Source organism: Chiloscyllium plagiosum, chromosome 4 (genome assembly GCF_004010195.1).
Source record: "Chiloscyllium plagiosum isolate BGI_BamShark_2017 chromosome 4, ASM401019v2, whole genome shotgun sequence".
Lineage (NCBI taxonomy): Eukaryota > Metazoa > Chordata > Chondrichthyes > Orectolobiformes > Hemiscylliidae > Chiloscyllium > Chiloscyllium plagiosum.
Genome location: NC_057713.1, coordinates 1,532,923 through 1,550,471, shown reverse-complemented (window position 1 = coordinate 1,550,471; position 17,549 = coordinate 1,532,923). Strand labels below are relative to the sequence as shown.

General features: G+C 41.8%; 1 protein-coding gene across 5 annotated transcripts in view; it reads left to right on the top strand.

The window, feature by feature from the left end:
* Positions 1-17,549, top strand: part of LOC122548789 (anion exchange protein 2-like) — a 232,087-nt gene that overhangs the window by 70,142 nt on the left and 144,396 nt on the right. For all 5 annotated transcript variants that reach the window (XM_043687561.1, XM_043687558.1, XM_043687560.1 and 2 more), the window contains exon 2: positions 5,687-5,831. In XM_043687561.1, the coding sequence (XP_043543496.1) occupies positions 5,787-5,831 (45 nt within the window). In that variant the 5' untranslated portion in view covers positions 5,687-5,786. The remainder of the gene's footprint in view (positions 1-5,686; positions 5,832-17,549) is intronic.

The following is a 17,549-nucleotide window of genomic DNA, read 5'->3' as shown; positions in this document are numbered from 1 at the left end:
GAATAGTGCCAGAAGACTGAAGGATAACAGATGTTGTTCCGTTAGAAAGGGAGTAGAGACAACCCTGGAAATTATAGACCCGTGAACTTTATATCGGTTGTGGGTAAAGTGTTGGAAAGGGTTACAAGATATTGGATTTATAATAATCTAGAAAGGAATAAGTTGATGAGGAATAGTCAACACGGTTTTGTGAAGGGTAGGTCGTGCTCACAAACCTTCTTTGAGAAGCTGACCAAACAGGTGGATGAATGTAAAGCAGTTGATGTGGTGTATATGGATTTCAGTAAGGTATTTGATAAGGTTCCCCATGGTAGGCTATTGCATAAAATACGGAGGCATGAGATTAAGGGTGATTTAGCGATTTGGATCAGAAGTTGGCTAGCTGAAAGAAGACAGAGGGTGGTGGTTGGTGGGAAATATTCATCCTGCAGTTCATTTACTAGTGTGGTACCACAAGGATCTGTTTTGGGGCCACTGCTGTTTGTCATTTTTATAAATGACCTGGATGAGGGCATATAAGAATGGGTTAGTAAATTTGCGGATGACACTGAAGTCGGTAGAGTTGTGGATAGTGACGAAGGATGTGATAGATTACAGAGAGACATGGATAAGCTGTAGAGCTGGGCTGAGAGGTGGCAAATGGAGTTTAATGTGGAAAAGTGTGAGGTGATTCACTTTGGAAGGAGTAACAGGAATGCAGAGTACTGCACTAATGGTAAGATTCTTAGTAGTGTAGATGGGCAGAGAGATCTCTGTGTCCATATACATAGATCCTTGAAAGTTGCCACCCAAGTTGATAGGGTTGTTAAGAAGGTGTACGGTGTGTTAGCTTTTATTACTGGAAGGATTGAGTTTTGGAACCATGCTGCAGCTGTACAAAAGTGTGGTATGGCCACATTTGGAGTATTGTGTTCAGTTCTGGTCACCGCATTATAGGAAGGATGTGGAAGCTTTGGAAAGGGTTCAGCGGAGATTTACCAGGATGTTGCCTGGTCTGGAAGGAAGGTCTTATGAGGAAAGGCTAAGGGACTTGAGGCTATTTTTGTTAGAGAGAAGAAGGTTGAGAGGTGACTTGAGACGTATCAGATAATCAGACAGTTAGATAGGTTGGACAGTGAGAGCCTTTTTCCTTAGATGGTGATGGCTAGCACAAGGGGACATTGCTTTAAATTGAGGGGTGATAGTTATAGGATAGATGTCAGAGAGTAGTAGGGGTGTGGAACACACTACCTGCAACAGTAGTGGAGTTGCCAACTTTGAGGGCATTTAAATGGTCATTGGATAGACATATGGATGAGAATGGAATAGTGTAGGTTAGATGGGCTTCAGATTGGTTCCACAGGTCGGCGCAACATTGAGGGCTAAAGGGCCTGTAAGTGGGCTTTAATGTTCTATGAAGGATCTTGAGAGAGTCAATGTGGAGAAACCATTCCCACTTATTAAAGCTTTGAGAATGAGTGGGTGCAGATTTTATAGAGTTTGTTAAAGAAACAAAAATGATGTAAGGAAACTAGTTCAGCTCTGGATTGCACTGCCTGAGACTGGTGGTAGCGGTCAAAGCTTCTAAAGGGATTGAGATGGTTATTTGGGAAGGAAGAATGCATACAGTAACAGGGAGCATGAACTTGGGTGAGATATTCATTTGTAAAATCAATGCAGACATGATAGGTCGATTGGTCTCTTACACCGTAATACTTATGTGATTCTGGGAATGCAGATTGACTTGATCAGGAATGACAGACTGGGGTATCAGAAGTGAAAAGAGTCATTGATTGTGCTATTCTGCTGTAAAATCTTAATCTCTCTGACTAAAGAAACAAAGGTTATTGGGTGGAAGAGGCCAGTGAATGAAAGTGAGCTAAACACTTATGCTTTGTGGGATATTAGACTGTCCTATCTTGAACAACCTGTGCAGGTCTGAATTCCAGTTCCCAGCTAGCTCATTAACTGCTTTGTATGAGGCATGGTGCCAAGTAACTAAGGTGATCCCAGGAATCCAAGTTACGAAGAAAGGTTTTGGAATTCAAACTTGTTTACTTTCACTCGGCCCAGTTGAGGTTTCTGAGGTTATAAAGCGGATTGATGAGAGTCAGAGCAGTTTAATTGTTCAGTGTTGTGAAATAACTAATAAGGCACGAGCTTAATAATTACAACTGAAGCAGAGACTGCTGTCAAAGCACAGCATGACTGATGTTATGTGAAAACCCAAAAGGTTAGCTAGCAGTGGGAGAGTCTTGGAACTGGAGCCAAGAAACTTTGTTACTGGAATTCAGCAACTTCATAACTGAGGGAGGGAGAATCGGAAGAGGAAAAGACTTGCAAGGTATCCTCGCTACTTGTACTGAATTAGATATTCAGAATCTTGCAACATAGAAATGATAATCCATACCTCTCATGGCATCATTTGGTTTTTTTTAATCATTGATGCAATATGAGCATTGCTGGCTGGGCTAACATTTGTTTTTTGTTCCTGTTTGCCTGGGATAAGCTGGTGGTAGGCTGCTGCTTTTAGTTGCTGCAGTCCTTTTGGGGTAGGGACACCCAGTGCTGTTAGGGAGGGAATTCCAGGATTTTGATCGAGCAGCAGTGAAGGAACGATGTTATATTTCCAAGTCAGGATGGTGAGTGGTTTGGAGAGGAATTTGCAGATGGTGGTATTTCCCTGTATCTACTGCCCTTGCCTTTTTAAATGGTTGAGGTTGCAAGATAATCCTCTACACAAGCAGCTTCTTGTTCCTCAGTGTTGAGACGCATCTGCTTCAGATGTGAGCTCTGGATATGAATAACAGACTGCAACACTCTTGAAGGGTTTCTCCTTTTGGTTTGTATTCATTGTCAGGACGTAGCTGTTGGTTGGAAAGTCTGTTTGTTAAATCGTCCTTTGTTACTATCTGATTGGCTTTCTGGACTACACCTGAGAAGGAGTGTCTTCTCCCAGACGAAAGCGAATGTCTGAAAATATTTTGAAAAAGAAGTCGGTAGAATTTTGAGATATCGGGGATTGATGGCTTTGTTGAGCTGGCGTGAAAGAAGAGTTGAGGCATGGAGCAGATCAGACATGATCTTATTGAATGGTGGGGCAGGCTTGAGGAGCTAAATGACTTACTACTGCTGCTGTTTCTTCACGTTCAGCTGACGCTTAAGGTTCAGCCACACTGGTGTGAGACAAAAGCAGATAGACCCATCAGTGGACTGGTCCAGGACAGCAATGTCAACAGACAACAGAGGTCTTGCAGCAGTCTGACCGCTTCACAGTCACTTTTATTGTGAGCTGCTTCTTATCTCATAGTTTTAAAAGAAAACTTATTTCAATTTCTCTGATTTAGCAATGTATGTTTTGAGCTCACATTCACAGGATTATTAATCATTAGCATGGCTAGTACATTACCCTATGTATATTCAAAATGTTTCTTGTACTCTTTCTCATTCAAATCTCAATCATTTGCTTTCAACCCAGACCCTTCGATGAAGGGGAAGTCTCAGCACATGGAGTAGACCTTTTCGCACTGAGGTGAGGAAATGTTTCCTCACACAGAGGGTAGTGAACCTTGGGCGTTCTCTACCACTGAAGGCTGTGAAATCAAAGTCATTTGAACATATTCAAGAAAGAGATAGATAAAATTTTAGATGTTAAAGGTTTCCCGGGGAAAGGGAGAAAGCTGGAGCATTACATTGAGAAAGAGGATCAACCATGATCATATTGAATGCCAGAGCAGACTTGAATGGCCAAAAAGCCTATTCTCCATCCTAGTTTCTGTGTTAATAATTGGACAGGGCCTGCCAACAAGCGGAGAACTATGGCCGTGATACCAGCCATCACAAACAAGTATTCAAGTACATGCTTAAAGAGAAAAGTAAGCAGGAAAGGGAGATAACAGATTAGGTTTGTCCTGCATTTCAGCATGGTCAGCTTTTAATCTGTATTTAATTAGTTTAAATACATTATGACTTGCAGGTGCCGGTGTTGGACTTGTGATGAAGAGGCAGCGCCTTGAAAGTTAATGCTTCCAAATAAACCTGTTGGACTGTAATCTGGTGTTGTGTGATTTTTAACTCAAATACATTGAAATAGAGGACAGCATTCTGCTCACATCTGTTCAGTAATTAAATCATGGCTGATCTGTGCATCACTCCATCTTCTGGCTTGGTTCTGTAATCCCTTCATACCCTTACACAGAATGAATCTTCGCACTTCTGGAATGTACAGTTCATCTCCAATTTTTGCTTTTCTTGGGTTGAAAATGTTTTAGATTTCCTTTTGTGTGAAGACGTACTTCCTGACATCACCCCTGAACAGCCTATTCCTAATGTTAAGGTTGTGCTCCCTCGCTGTGGGCCCTTGTCTCTCCCTATCTCTCGTCCCCCATCCCCACAACAGTTTGTCTTGAACTTGCCCAGCAAATCCTTTAATCATTTTAAACACTTCATTAGACTATAACTTCATCCTGCAATGCTCTGTCCCTGAGAAAATGTAAGTCTCCACTGGTAGAGCAATTTTGTCACTGGGAGATGGGAAGCACCATTGATGTAAATGCAGTGAATTTCTAGAATGTATTCAGGACAGTTTTCTAGAACATGATGTTTTAACAGCGATAAAAGGAACAGCCATAACAGGATTCAATGATAAACCCACTGATACAAATGTATCAAGTGAATGGGCAAAACTTTGGGAGTTGGGTTTGTTTTGGGAACATGCATTTTGATCGGAAGAAGACAGATTGGGCTAGTTGCTTATTGGTGAGAGATTTGGAACTGATTTTGGTGATCATGCACACACATCACTAGGAATAGGACAAATCTGAAAAGAAGCAAATAGGTTAATGCAGTTTTGGTATTTATTCCAAGGACACTGGGATTCAAAGACCAGAAAGTGGTGTTTTAGCTGCCCAGAGCCTTGATCAGATTCCCTCTGGTGAACTACATTCAGTTCTAGTCATCATACCTTGGCAATCTAAGTTGTACTATAAAGAGCATACATCAGATTCACCAGAATTGTAACATGGTTTAAAGGAATAAATTATGTTCACGGTTACATAGATTCGCCGTATAAACCCATGCGTTTAGAGGCTGAGGTATGGTTCGTGTCGGTTGAAATGATTTAGAGAATTTAATAGGATAATGAAAAGCTGGTGGAGAGGAACAAAGAATTAAGGTAAACTGTTGAGGAGTGAACTTAAAACAGGCACTATTCCACATAAAGCACAATGGAACTGCGCAAGTCTTCTCACAGCTGACTGTGAATAGGGTGGGTTTGAGGTGGTGTCAGTTGGAGCTTTAAAAACTGAAGATGGATTTGTTTTGGGGTGAGGTATCAAAGATATTGATCAAAAAACAGGTAAGTGGAGTTTAGCTGCTGAAGAAGCACAATCAAATAGATTGGGCTAAGCTCAAGGATCTAAATGCCCTCCTCTTGTTCCTGACATTCCTTGCAGCATCATGGGCATCAGAGTATTGGAGCTTTTGGAACAGTAGTGTTCCTCTATGGTACACCATGAGGAACTGATGGATAAAATACTGAAGTACTTATGAAATACCGATGAAATAGTTCCTGTTGATGCCAAGGCAGGTATTGCATAGACTGTGGCCATTGTGAATGTGGACATCACATTTTATTGTGCAAAATGTGAAAATGAAAATGAGAAGGAAATAGTGACGATCTTTGTGTTTTTTAAATTACATTTTATAGGTTATGCTGTCCCAAAGACATTCACTGAATTTGCGTGAAAAGGAAAAAGGTTAAAAAGAGATATCTTCAGAAAAGTTGCAGCACCAAGTTGAACAGTACGATGGACTCACCGGTTTCTCCAGAGCTTCACGTCGTTGTTCAATGTGTGAGTATCCATGAGCTTCCAGTGTGGACAACTCACCTGCATCACCCTGAAAAATGAATATTCTGGGGAATGTTAGTGGTGTGGGAAGGTGAGAGTCGTATTCCAATGGATCACAAACAACAGCCTCAAAACAGCAGGAAAATACGATGAGTTAACTGCGCTCTCAGTTATGAGTTTATAAAATATCCAACAGTTTGTTACAATGAGGAGATTCACTTCCTGTTCAGATGCCCTACAAATTGGTAGAGATAAGCTGCTTGACCCTCCACTCTGACCTATTACCATCACTCCCTCCTATCTGCATCTACTTACTGCCTTCTCGGCTACCTTCCCATGCCGTCCCACTCCTACCATCATATTTATTCCCCCCACCCCCACCCCATCCCACCTGCCAACCCACCTCATTCCTGATGAAGTGCTTATGCCTGAAACGTTGACTCCACTGTTCCTCAGATGCTGCCTGACCTGCTGTGCTTTTCTCAGCGCCACACTTTTCGAAACTCACATCCTCAGGACATTAGGTAAAGATGTTTCTCATAAGCTGCCAGTTGGATTTATTTGTCACCGACTTTTATACATGAACAAAGAACATTACGGCACAGGAACAGGCCCTTTGGCCCTCCAAGCGTGTGCCAATCCAGATCCTCTATCTAAATCTGCCGTCTATTTTCTAAGGATCTGTATCCCTCTGCTCCCTGCCAAATCACGCATTTGTCCAGATATATTTTTTTAAAATATATTTATTGAAAAAATATTTACTCTTTTACCAAAGGAAAGAAAAAAATTATGAAAATACAGAAAAATAGAAATGATGTCACAATATTTCAGTTGAATAAGGGGAACTATGGAGCTATGAGGGAGGAGCTGGCCAAAGTTCAATGGTGCAATTCCCTAGCAGGGATGGCAGGGGAGCAACAATGGCAGGTGTTTCTGGGTATAATGCAGAAGATGCAGGATCAGTTCATTCCAAAAAGGAAGAAAGATCCTAAGGGGAGGCAGGGGTGGCCGTGGCTGACGAGGGAAGTTAAGGACCATATAAAGACAAAAGGGAAAAAGTATAACATAGCAAAGATGAGTGGGAAATCGGAGGACTGGGAAGCTTTTAAAGAACAACAGAGGATAACTAAAAAGGAAATACGCAAAGAAAAAATAATGTGCAAAGGTAAACTGGCCATAAATATATAGGAGGATAGTAAATGCTTTTTTAGGCATGTGAAAAGAAAAAAAATGGTTAAGACTAAAATTGGGCCTTTGAAGACAGAAACAGGTGAATTTATTATGGGGAACAGAGAAATGGCAGAAGAGTTGAATTGGTACTTTAGATCTTCTTCACTGGGGAAGACACGAACAATCTCCCAGATGTAATAGTGACTGAACGACCTGAACTGAAGGGAATTTATATTAGGCAGGAAGTGGTGTTGGAGAGACTGTTAGGTCTGAATGCTGATAAGTCCCCGGGGCCTGATGATCTGAATCCCAGGGTACTGAAGGAGGTGGCTTTGGAAATCGTGGATGCATTGGTGATCATTTTCCAATATTCTATAGATTCAGGATCAGTTCCTGCGGATTGGAGGGTGACTAATGTTGTCCCGGGTGGCTAATGTTGTCCCACTTTTTAAGAAAGGGGGGAGAGAGAAAACGGAGAATTATAGACCAGTTAGTCTGACCTCAGTGGTGGGAAAAATGCTGGAGTCAATTATAAAGGACAAAATTATGACACATCTGGATAGCAGTAACAGGATAGGTCAGAGTCAGCATGGATTTATGAAGGGGAAATCATGCTTGACTAATCTTCTGGAATTTTTTGAGGATGTAACTCTGAAGATGGACAAGGGAGATCCAGTGGATGTAGTATACACCTGTATTTTCAGAAAGCCTTTGATAAAGTTCCACATAGAAGGTTAGTGAGCAAAATTAGGGCACATGGTATTAGGGGTAAAATACTGACATGGCTGACAGGAAACATAGAGTAGTGATAAACGGCTCCCCTTCGGAATGGCAGGCGGTGACCAGTGGTGTGCCGCAGGGGTCAGTGCTGGACCGCAGAGTTTTACAATGTACATTAATGGTACAGATGAAGGTATTAAAAGTAATATTAGCAAATTTGCTGATGACACAAAGCTGGGTGGCAGGGTGAAATGTGAGGATGTTAGGAGATTACAGGGTGACCTGGACAAGTTAGGTAAGTGATGGATGCATGGCAGATGCAGTTTAATGTGGATAAATGTGTGGTTATCCACTTTGGTGGCAAGAATAGGAAGGCAGATTACTACCTAAATGGAGTCAAGTTAGGTAAAAGGGCAGTACAACGTGATGTTCTTGTACATCAGTCAATGAAAGCAAATATGCAGGTACAGCAGACAGTGAAGAAAGCTAAAAGCATGCTGGCCTTCATAACAAGAGGAATTGAGTATAGAAGCAAAGAGGGCCTTCAGTTGTACAGGGCCCTGGTGAGACCGCACCTGGAATATTTTGCGCAGCTTTGGTCTCCAAATTTGAGGAAAGACATTCTGGCTATTGAGGGAGTCAGCGTAGGTTCACGAGGTCAATTCCCAGAATGGCGGAACTATCTTATGCTGAAAGATTGGAGCGATTGGGCTTGTATACGCTTGAGTTTAGAAAGCTGAGGGGGGATCTGATTGAGATGTATAAGATTATTAAAGGATTGGACACTCTGGAGGCAGGAAGCATGTTTCCACTGATGGGTGAGTCCCGAACCAGAGGACACAGTTTAAAAATAAGGGATAGGCCACTTAGAACAGAGTCGAGGAGAAATTTCTTCACCCAGCGAGTGGTGAGTGTATGGAATGCTCTGCCCCAGAAGGCTGTGGAGGCCAAGTCTCTGGATACTTTCAAGAAAGAGTTAGATCTGTTAAGGATAGTGGAATCAAGGGTTATGGGGATAAGGCAGGAACAGGATACTGATTGAGGATGATCAGCCATGATTATATTGAATGGTGGTTCTGGCTCGAAGGGCAGAATGGCCTACTCCTGCACCTATTGTCTATTATACTACAGTAATGTTAACAACGATAAACTACCTACTACTCTACAGCATATAATAATCTCTTATTTACTTAACTCAAATTAAAATAAATTTGAATAAAATAAAATAAAATTACAACCAAATTAAGTTACATTTCTACATTACTCTACTTGGCGCACCTCCACCAAAGCTCCTGTCCACAGGAGCAACAGATATTATACCTGTATTTACGAGACCTCATAAATATAGGTCCATGTTTATGTAATTTTTAAAAGGACTGCTATGTCTTACAAAATTACTCCATTGCATGGTGCACCATACTTGTCAGATAATCTTGGGGGACTCCATCACAAGTCTGTGCCACCCCACAAGACCTGGCGTTTTTTCTGATATCCATTAGGATGTTCTTCCTAGCACAATGTGTAAGGATGTTAAATGACCTTTTCCTGTGCTCACCCAGAAAGGACAGTCCCAAAAGAAGGATCCGTCTTAACTTCAATTCCCAGGATATCTATATACATGTTAAATGACGTTATTATGTTCGCCTCTACCATCTCCACTGGCAACGCGTTCCAGACACCCACCACCCTAAGAATTTTCCACGCATATCTTCCTTAAACTTCTCCCCTCTCACTTTGAACTTGTAATCCCCAGTAATTGAGTCCCAACACTGGGAAAAGCTTCTTGTTATCCACTCTGTCTATACCTCTCATGATTTTGTATACCTCAATCAGATTCCCCCCTCAACCTCTGTCTTTCTAATGAAAGTAATCCTGATCTACTCAACTTCTCTTCATAGCTAGTACCCTCCATAGCAGGCAACATCCTCATGAACCTCCTCTGTACTCTCTCTAAAGCATCCACATCCTAGTACAATTGCAACATTTAAAAGACATCTGGATGGGTATATGAGTAGGAAGGGTTTAGAGGGATATGGGCTAAGTGCTGGCAAATGGGACTAGATTAAGTCAGGATAGCTGGTCGGCATGGACAAGTTGGATTGAAGGGTCTGTTTCCGTGCTGTACATCTCTATAACTCTCTGGCTTTTTCCATCAGCCTACAACGGGGGAACCTTATCAAACACCTTACTGAAGTCCATGTATATGACTTCTACAGCCCTTCCCTCATCAATCAACTTTGTCACTTCCTCAACGATTTCTATTAGTTGGTAAGACATGACCTTCCCACACATTTTTTTTTCCAAATCTAAATAGATCCTCTCCCTCAGGATCTTCTCCAGCAGCTTCCCTTTCATTGGCGTCATGCTTACCAGTCTATAATTACCTGGAATATCCCTGCTACCCTCTTTAAATGAAAAGGTAACATTAGCAATTCTCCAGTCCTCTGGGACCTCCCCCGTGTTCAAGGATGCTTCAGAGATATCTGTTAAGGCCCCACGTATTTCCTCTCACGCTTCTCTCAGAACCTGCCATCGATCCCATCTGGACCTGGGGACTTGTCCACCTTAATGCCTTTTAGAATACCCAACACTTCCTCCCTCCTTATGCCAACTTGACCTTGAGTAATTTCATGCCCCCAAGAGGAATCTTTTCTATATAGAATGCTTTGAAACTCTTGATAATTTTAAATATCTCAATGAGATCACCTCTTAGCCTTAAAATTATAAAATCATTTGGCCCATTGAATCTGCATCGACGAAACTACTCTCAATCTACACTAGTACTACTTTCTCGCACTTGACCCATAGCCTTGAATATTATGACATGTCAATTGATTTTTAAAGATTTTGAGGTTTCCCCCTCAACCACTCTCCCAGACAGTGCATTTACCGTCTGGGTGAAAAGCATTTTTCTCAAATACTGTCTTCACCTCCTGCCAATCACTATAAAATTACACCCCTTGTTTAACCAAGGGGAACAGCTGCTTCCTAGCTGTACATGCCCTCAATCTTATGCACCTGAATCAGGTCCCCTCTCAGCCTTCTCTACTTTAAAGAAAACAACCCAAGATTTTCACTCTTCCTAGATAAACTGTTCCACCACATGCAAACATCCTGATGGACTTCCTCTGCATTCTCTTCGTTGCAATCACTTCCTTCCTATAGTGTTGACCACAGTCCTCCAACTGTGACCTAACCAGAGTTTGTACAGCTCCAAAATAATCTCCCTGCTCATATAGAACATGCCATGATTAATTTTTTTAAAAAGTGTCCCTTCGTAGTCACCCTATTAACTTGCCCTGCTGCCTTCAGGGAGCTATGGACAAACGCCCCAAGATGCCTCTGTCCGTCTGAATTTCTTAAGGTCCTACCATTCATTGAATATTCACTTGTCTTAATGTTTCCAAAGTGCATCACTCACATTTATCATGGTTAAATTCGATCTGCCAATCTGACCAATCCATCTAACTTAAGATCTTCTTCCTCACTGTCAGCACTCTGGCCAATCTTTGTGTTATCTGCATGTCCTTATAATTGCTCCGGTATTTTATTCTATATCACATATATGAATAATAAAGGACCCAGCTTTGATCCCTATGGTAAACCACTGGACACTGGCCCATAGTCTCACAAACAACCTCCAAACCAGCATACTCTTCCTCTCACCACTAGGCTAATTTTGGATCCAACTTGCCAAGCTATCCTGAATTCCATGGGCTTTTACCTTCTGTATGTCTCCCATGTGAGACCTTGTCAAAGACTTCGCTGAAATCTATATAAACTACATTAACCTCTTACTAAATAAAAACTGAAAGAACTGCAAATGCTGGAAATCAGAAACAAAAACAGACCTGAGGAAAGTTCACTAGACCCGAAGCATTAACTCTGAGATTTCTTCACAGATGCTGCCAGACCTGCTGAGCTTTTCCAGCAATTTCTGTTTTCATTTTAACTTCATTATCCTCATCTAGAAACCTGGTCACCCCCTTGAGAAAATCAATCAAATTTGGATGACATGATCTCCCTCTGTCAAAGCCATGCTGACTAACCCTAATCAAACCTTGCCTCTCTAAGTGGAGATTAGTTCTCTCCTTCAGAATGTTTTCCAGGAGTTTCCTTACCACTGATAGGAGACTCACTGGTCATAGAGGTATACAGCACGGAAACAGACTCTTCGGTCCAACTCATCCATGCCAACCAGATATCCTAACCTAATCTAGTCCCATTTGCCAGCAATTGGCCCATATCCCTCTAAACCCTTCTAATCCCTCTAAACCCTTCTTATTCATGTCCCTGTCTAGATGTCTTTTAAATGTTGTAATTTATACCAGCTTCCACCACTTCCTCTGGCAGCTCATCCCATACATGCACTAATCTCTGTGTGAAAAAGTTGCTCCTTCGATTCTTTTAAAGTCTTTCCCCCCTCACCTTAAACCATGCCATCTAGTTTTGGACTCCCCCACCCTGAGGGAAAGACTTTGACAATTCTAGCCTATCCATGCTCCTCATGATTTTATAAACCTCTGTAAGGTCACCCCTCAGCGTCTGATTTTCGAGGGAAAATAGCTCCGGCTTATTCAGCCTCATCCTATTGCTCGAACCCTCCAACCTGGCAACTTTAAATCTTTTCTGAATCCTTTCAAGTTTCACAACATCCTTCCTATAGTAGGGAGACCAGAATTGAATGCACTATTCCAGAAGTGGTCTTACTAATGTCCTGTACAGATGCAACATGATCTTACAACTCCTATACTCAATGCACTGACCAATAAAGGAAAGCATACCAAAGGCTGCCTTCACTACCCTGTTTACCTGCGACTGCACTTTCAAGGAACTATGAACCTGCACTCCAAGGATAGTTTTGATTGGCAATATGCCCCCACTAAGTGTATTAGTCCTATCCTGATATGCCTTACCAAAATGCAGCACCACACATTGATCTAGATCAAACTCCATCTACTCTGCAATTCACTAGTTTTGTATACCACCTTCTTGAGAAGTGGAATCACATTAGCTATCCTCATGTCCTCTGTGGTCAGAGAGCAATTAAAAACTTTATTTAAGATCCCCTGTAATTTCCTCCGTCATCTCCTACAGCAGCCTGGAATAGAACCCATTTGGATCTGGGGACTGTCCACTTTTAAGCCCGCCAAAAGCTCCTCGCTCCCTACATCAATCTGCTCACTTAGCTCACAGTCTCGCTTCTCGAATTCTGTATCTGCATCCTTCTCCTCCAAAGTGAAAACAGACATGAAGCACTTCTATAGGCTGTTCTAGACTGGGTATTGTGCAGTGAGGGTGTTGGTTAGCTCAGTTGGCTGGATGGCTGGTTTGTAATGAAGTACGATGTCAACAATGTGTTTTCAATTCTCACACTGGCCAAGGTTACCATGAAAGACTTTCTTTCTCATACCTCTGCCCTTGTGCAGCCTTGTGGTATGGTAAGACTATGGCAACTCTCCTTCTTGAGGTAATCTTTTAAAGCCATCCCTGATCAAGCTTGAAGCCATCCATCTAAACATGTCCTTATATGATATGGTGTTGATTCTTAATTTATCATCCACCCTGGGGTGTTTCATTATGGTAAGGGTGTGTAGAAATACAAGTTGTTGACTTGTGTCGTTGAGGTTTTATGTGCTAATTTAAAGATGATGTAAATATAAGATAGAAATGTTGGGAGCATGTGGAGGCAGATGGAGCTGTGATTTATGAGCAGGACATGTAAATACAGTGGATTCAAGCAAATCATCATCTCTGTCTTATGCCAACATTGAGACACTCACCAAAACCTGTATGGCTTTTGTTGGATAAGCATGTTAAGGTTTACAAAATCAAGTTGTGTAAAAAAAAGTACTTGGAGTCACAGGTCAGTCAACTAATTGAATAATGTGATAGGCATTTATAATTGAATGGCCACCTCCCTCTTCCTGTAATCCTCGGTGCATTGCAGCTTGCAGCATCAAGAGTAAAACTTCTTGTTGAGATAAGAGGGACTGATGACCTTGAAATGACAGTCTCCTTGAATGGCTGACTGTGTGAAGTTTCTTTGTGAAGCAGTTTCCTTCAGCATTTTACTTCTTGATATATAGTGGGGAAGATTTGAATGTTATAGTTTAAATACTCAAAAGAATCTGTGACTGTCCTGTTAAAATTTCACAGCGTTAAGAGTTTGAGTAAGCAGCCCATGCTCTTCTTTTGATTTTCGCTCAGTTTCTGTCGGAGTCATGTTTGGGCAAAGTACTGGAAAATGGGATCAGAATAGTTCGGCGATTATTTTTGATAGATGCAAACTTGATGGCTGATGGGCTTGTTTCTGTGATCTATGACTCACTCAGTAACCCTCTGGTGTCTGAGTCAGAATATTCTCAATTATCCACCTCTAGACTCTGGGCTGACAGTCCCAGAGCGGTACTGAAACTGTGTTCAATATTTATCTTTCAACCTACGCCTATTGCTATTTGTGGAATCTTGCTCTGCACAAATGGCAATGATGGTAGCATAGTGAAAATGTCAGCAGATTAATAATCCAGCAAACCTGGCTAATGCTCTGGAGAGATGAGTTCATACCCTACCCTATGCAACTGAGGAAATTCAAATTCAGTTCGTTGTGAAGTCTTAATTGAAAAGCTGCTCTCAGTGACTGTGACCTTGAAACAACTGAATTGTCGTAAATACGCATCTGATTCATTGATATCCTTTAAGGAAGAAATGTGCCGTTCTTATCTGGTCTGACCTACATGTGACTCCAGACCCACAGCAATGTGGTTGTCTTTTAACTTCCCTTTCAAATATGCTAAAAAGCCAGTAAGTTAGAAGACAGCTCACCATTGCCATCTTGAGGGCAATTAGGGATGGCCAACAAATAGTAGCTTTGCCAGTCTCTCACTCATTCCACTGCAAGAACAAAAGTAATTGCTTGGTAAATTACTGGGTTTAATTACTGCCAAAACAAAGTCAAAACTTGTAATTTTTCATTGATCAGGACTGTGACTGGTAATTACAAATAAATTGGTCTGACTATCCAAGTTTCATGTGCCCTAGTCCTGATGAGTGCAAGATAAAAAGCTTCACCTTTGTGCCCCTTTTAAGCAAACATTGAAGTGAAACAGGTTGATGGGTTCCTTACAATTACTTCAGTGTATATGCCTCACATTGTACTTAATTGGCACTGAACCATTTTGGAATGTCATAAGTTCTGAAAGGTGATACAGAAATAGTGTTCCAATATAGTGGGTGGCACAGTGGTTAGCACTGCTGCCTCACAGCACCGGAGACCCGGGTTCAATTCCCGCCTGAGGTGACTGACTGTGTGGAGTTTGCACGTTCTCCCCGTGTCTGCGTGGATTTCCTCCGGGTGCTTCGGTTTCCTCCCACAGTCCAAAGATGTGCAAGTCAGGTGAATTGGCCATGCTAAATTGCCCGTAGTGTTAGGTAAGGGGTAAATGTAGGGGTATGGGTGGGTTGCGCTTCGGCGGGTCGGTGTGGATTTGTTGGGCCGAAGGGCCTGTTTCCACACTGTAATGTAATCTAATAACAGTGGATGGACCTTGAGGCTCCATTGTCCTTCAGAGCTTAGACCTTCCTGCCTTGTAAGTTACAGTCAGCATTTGAACCTTCAGACCTATGAGAAGGTGACTGCTTCCGTCCCCCTGTCTGTGTGAGGGCTCTTTGGCTCGGGAGCAGCTGATTCCTCAGTGTGCTGTAAAGGACGCCATCTGTAAATGTTTACCGTGTGCTGCGGGTGTAGCTTTTTGCATCGTGCTAATGGGTATCCCGTGGTGTGGGACACTGCACCGTGTCCTTCAATAAATGGCATGTTATCAGTCATTGTTAACAAAGCAGCCTGTTCCAAGCACGAGGGAGCTTGTCAGGTTAAATCTATGGTGATAAAAGTGGTTATCGCCAAAAGGCTATTATTTATGCTCTTAATGGGATTTGGCAGTGATGTTCTGACTGCCTTTAAGTCAGCGTCTGTGAGCATTACTAACGGATACTTAAGAGCTGGTTACTAACGCCAGTTATTTTCCAACATGAGTGAGGTAAGGACTGTTTCCACCTTCATCCAGGCATGATCAGAGAACGAGTAGCTTCAGATAACATTTGTATGGTTTTGTATCTGACATGGACTAAGTTGTGCTCAGGTAAAATGTGTAGAGCGAATGCAGAACATCTGACAGCACTTTTCAAAGAAGAGTTGATTTCTTCTTATCCTGGCCAGTATTTGCCTTTCAAAGTAAAACCAGACTATTTAGTTCTTTTTGTTTTACTATTTGTGGGATCTTTCAGTGCACATTTCTAACACTAAAGCTGCATCGACATTTCAAAAGTATGTCATTAGCCCTGAAGGACTTGGGGATGCAGAAATATTTGCATCAGTAATACTACGGATGAGGTGCCTAATGACTGGAGGGGGCTAATGTTGTACCTTTGTTTCAGAAAGGTTGTAAGGAGAAACCATGGACCTATTGACCCATGATTCTGACTTTGGTTGTGGGTAAATTATTGGAGGTGATTATAAAAGATAGGATTTATGGGCATTTAGAGTGGCAAAAATTGATGTGTGATAGTGTGGTTTTGTGCAGAAAAAATAATGTCTCGCAAACTTGATTGAGTTTTTTGAGGATAACGTTTATTTGGATTTTAGTGAAACCTTTGACAAGGTTCTGTATGGCAGACTAATTTAGTAAAGGTAGGTCACGTTGGATTCAGGTGTGCTTGCCAATTGCATACATAATTAGCTTAATGGCAGGAGACAGAGAGTAATGGTGGAGGTTGCTTTTCAGACTGGAGTTCTGTCACCTGCGGTGTTCTCGTGATCGGTTCTGGGTTCTCTTTTGTTCGTCATTTCTGGAAATGATTTAGATGAGAATATAGAAGGTATAATTAGTAAATTTGCAGATAACACCAAAATTGGTGACATAGTAGACAGTGAAAAAGGTTTTCAAAGATTACAAAGGGATCTTGATCAAATAGGTCGAAAAATGGCAGGTGGAATTCAATTTGGATAAATGCGAGGCATTGCATTTTGGTACAACAAACAAGGGTAGGACTTAGACAATTAATGGTAGGGCCATGTATAGTGTTGTAGAACAGAGGTACGTAAGGGTGCAGGTACATAATTGTTTGAAGTGTGTATCACATGCAGACAGGATAGTTAAAAAGGCATTTGGCGCACTTAAGAAAAAGTGCGGATGACCATGGAGGAACAATGGCGGATATTTCTGTGTATAATGCAGAAGTTGCAGGATCAGTTCATTCCTAAAAGGAAGAAAGATCCCAGGAGGAGGCGTGAACGGCCGTGGCTGATGAGGGAAGTAAAGAAACATATAAAGTTAAAAGAGAAAAAGTATAACATAGCTAAGATAAGTGGGAAAACTGAGGACTGGGAAGCTTTTAAAGAGCAACAGAGGATTACTAAGAAGGAAATACGCAGAGGAAAAATGAGGTACGAAGGTAAACTGGCCAAGAATATTAAGGAGGATAGTAAAAGCTCTTTTAGGTATGTGGAAGGCAAAAAAATGGTTAGGACAAAAATTGGGCCCTTGAAGACAGAAACAGGGGAATATATTACTAGGAACAAAGAAATGGCAGAGGAATTAAATGGGAACTTCAGAGCTGTGTTCACTGGGGAAGACACAGCAATCTCCCTGAGGTAACAGTGGCTAAAGGACCTGAACTTAAGGGAATTTAAATTTGCCAGTATTTGGTGTTGGAGAGACTGTTAGGCCTGAAGGTTGATAAGTCTCCGGGGCCTGATGGCCTGCATCCCAGGGTACTGAAGGAGGTGGCTCAGGAAATCGTGGATGCGTTGGTGATTATTTTACAGAGTTC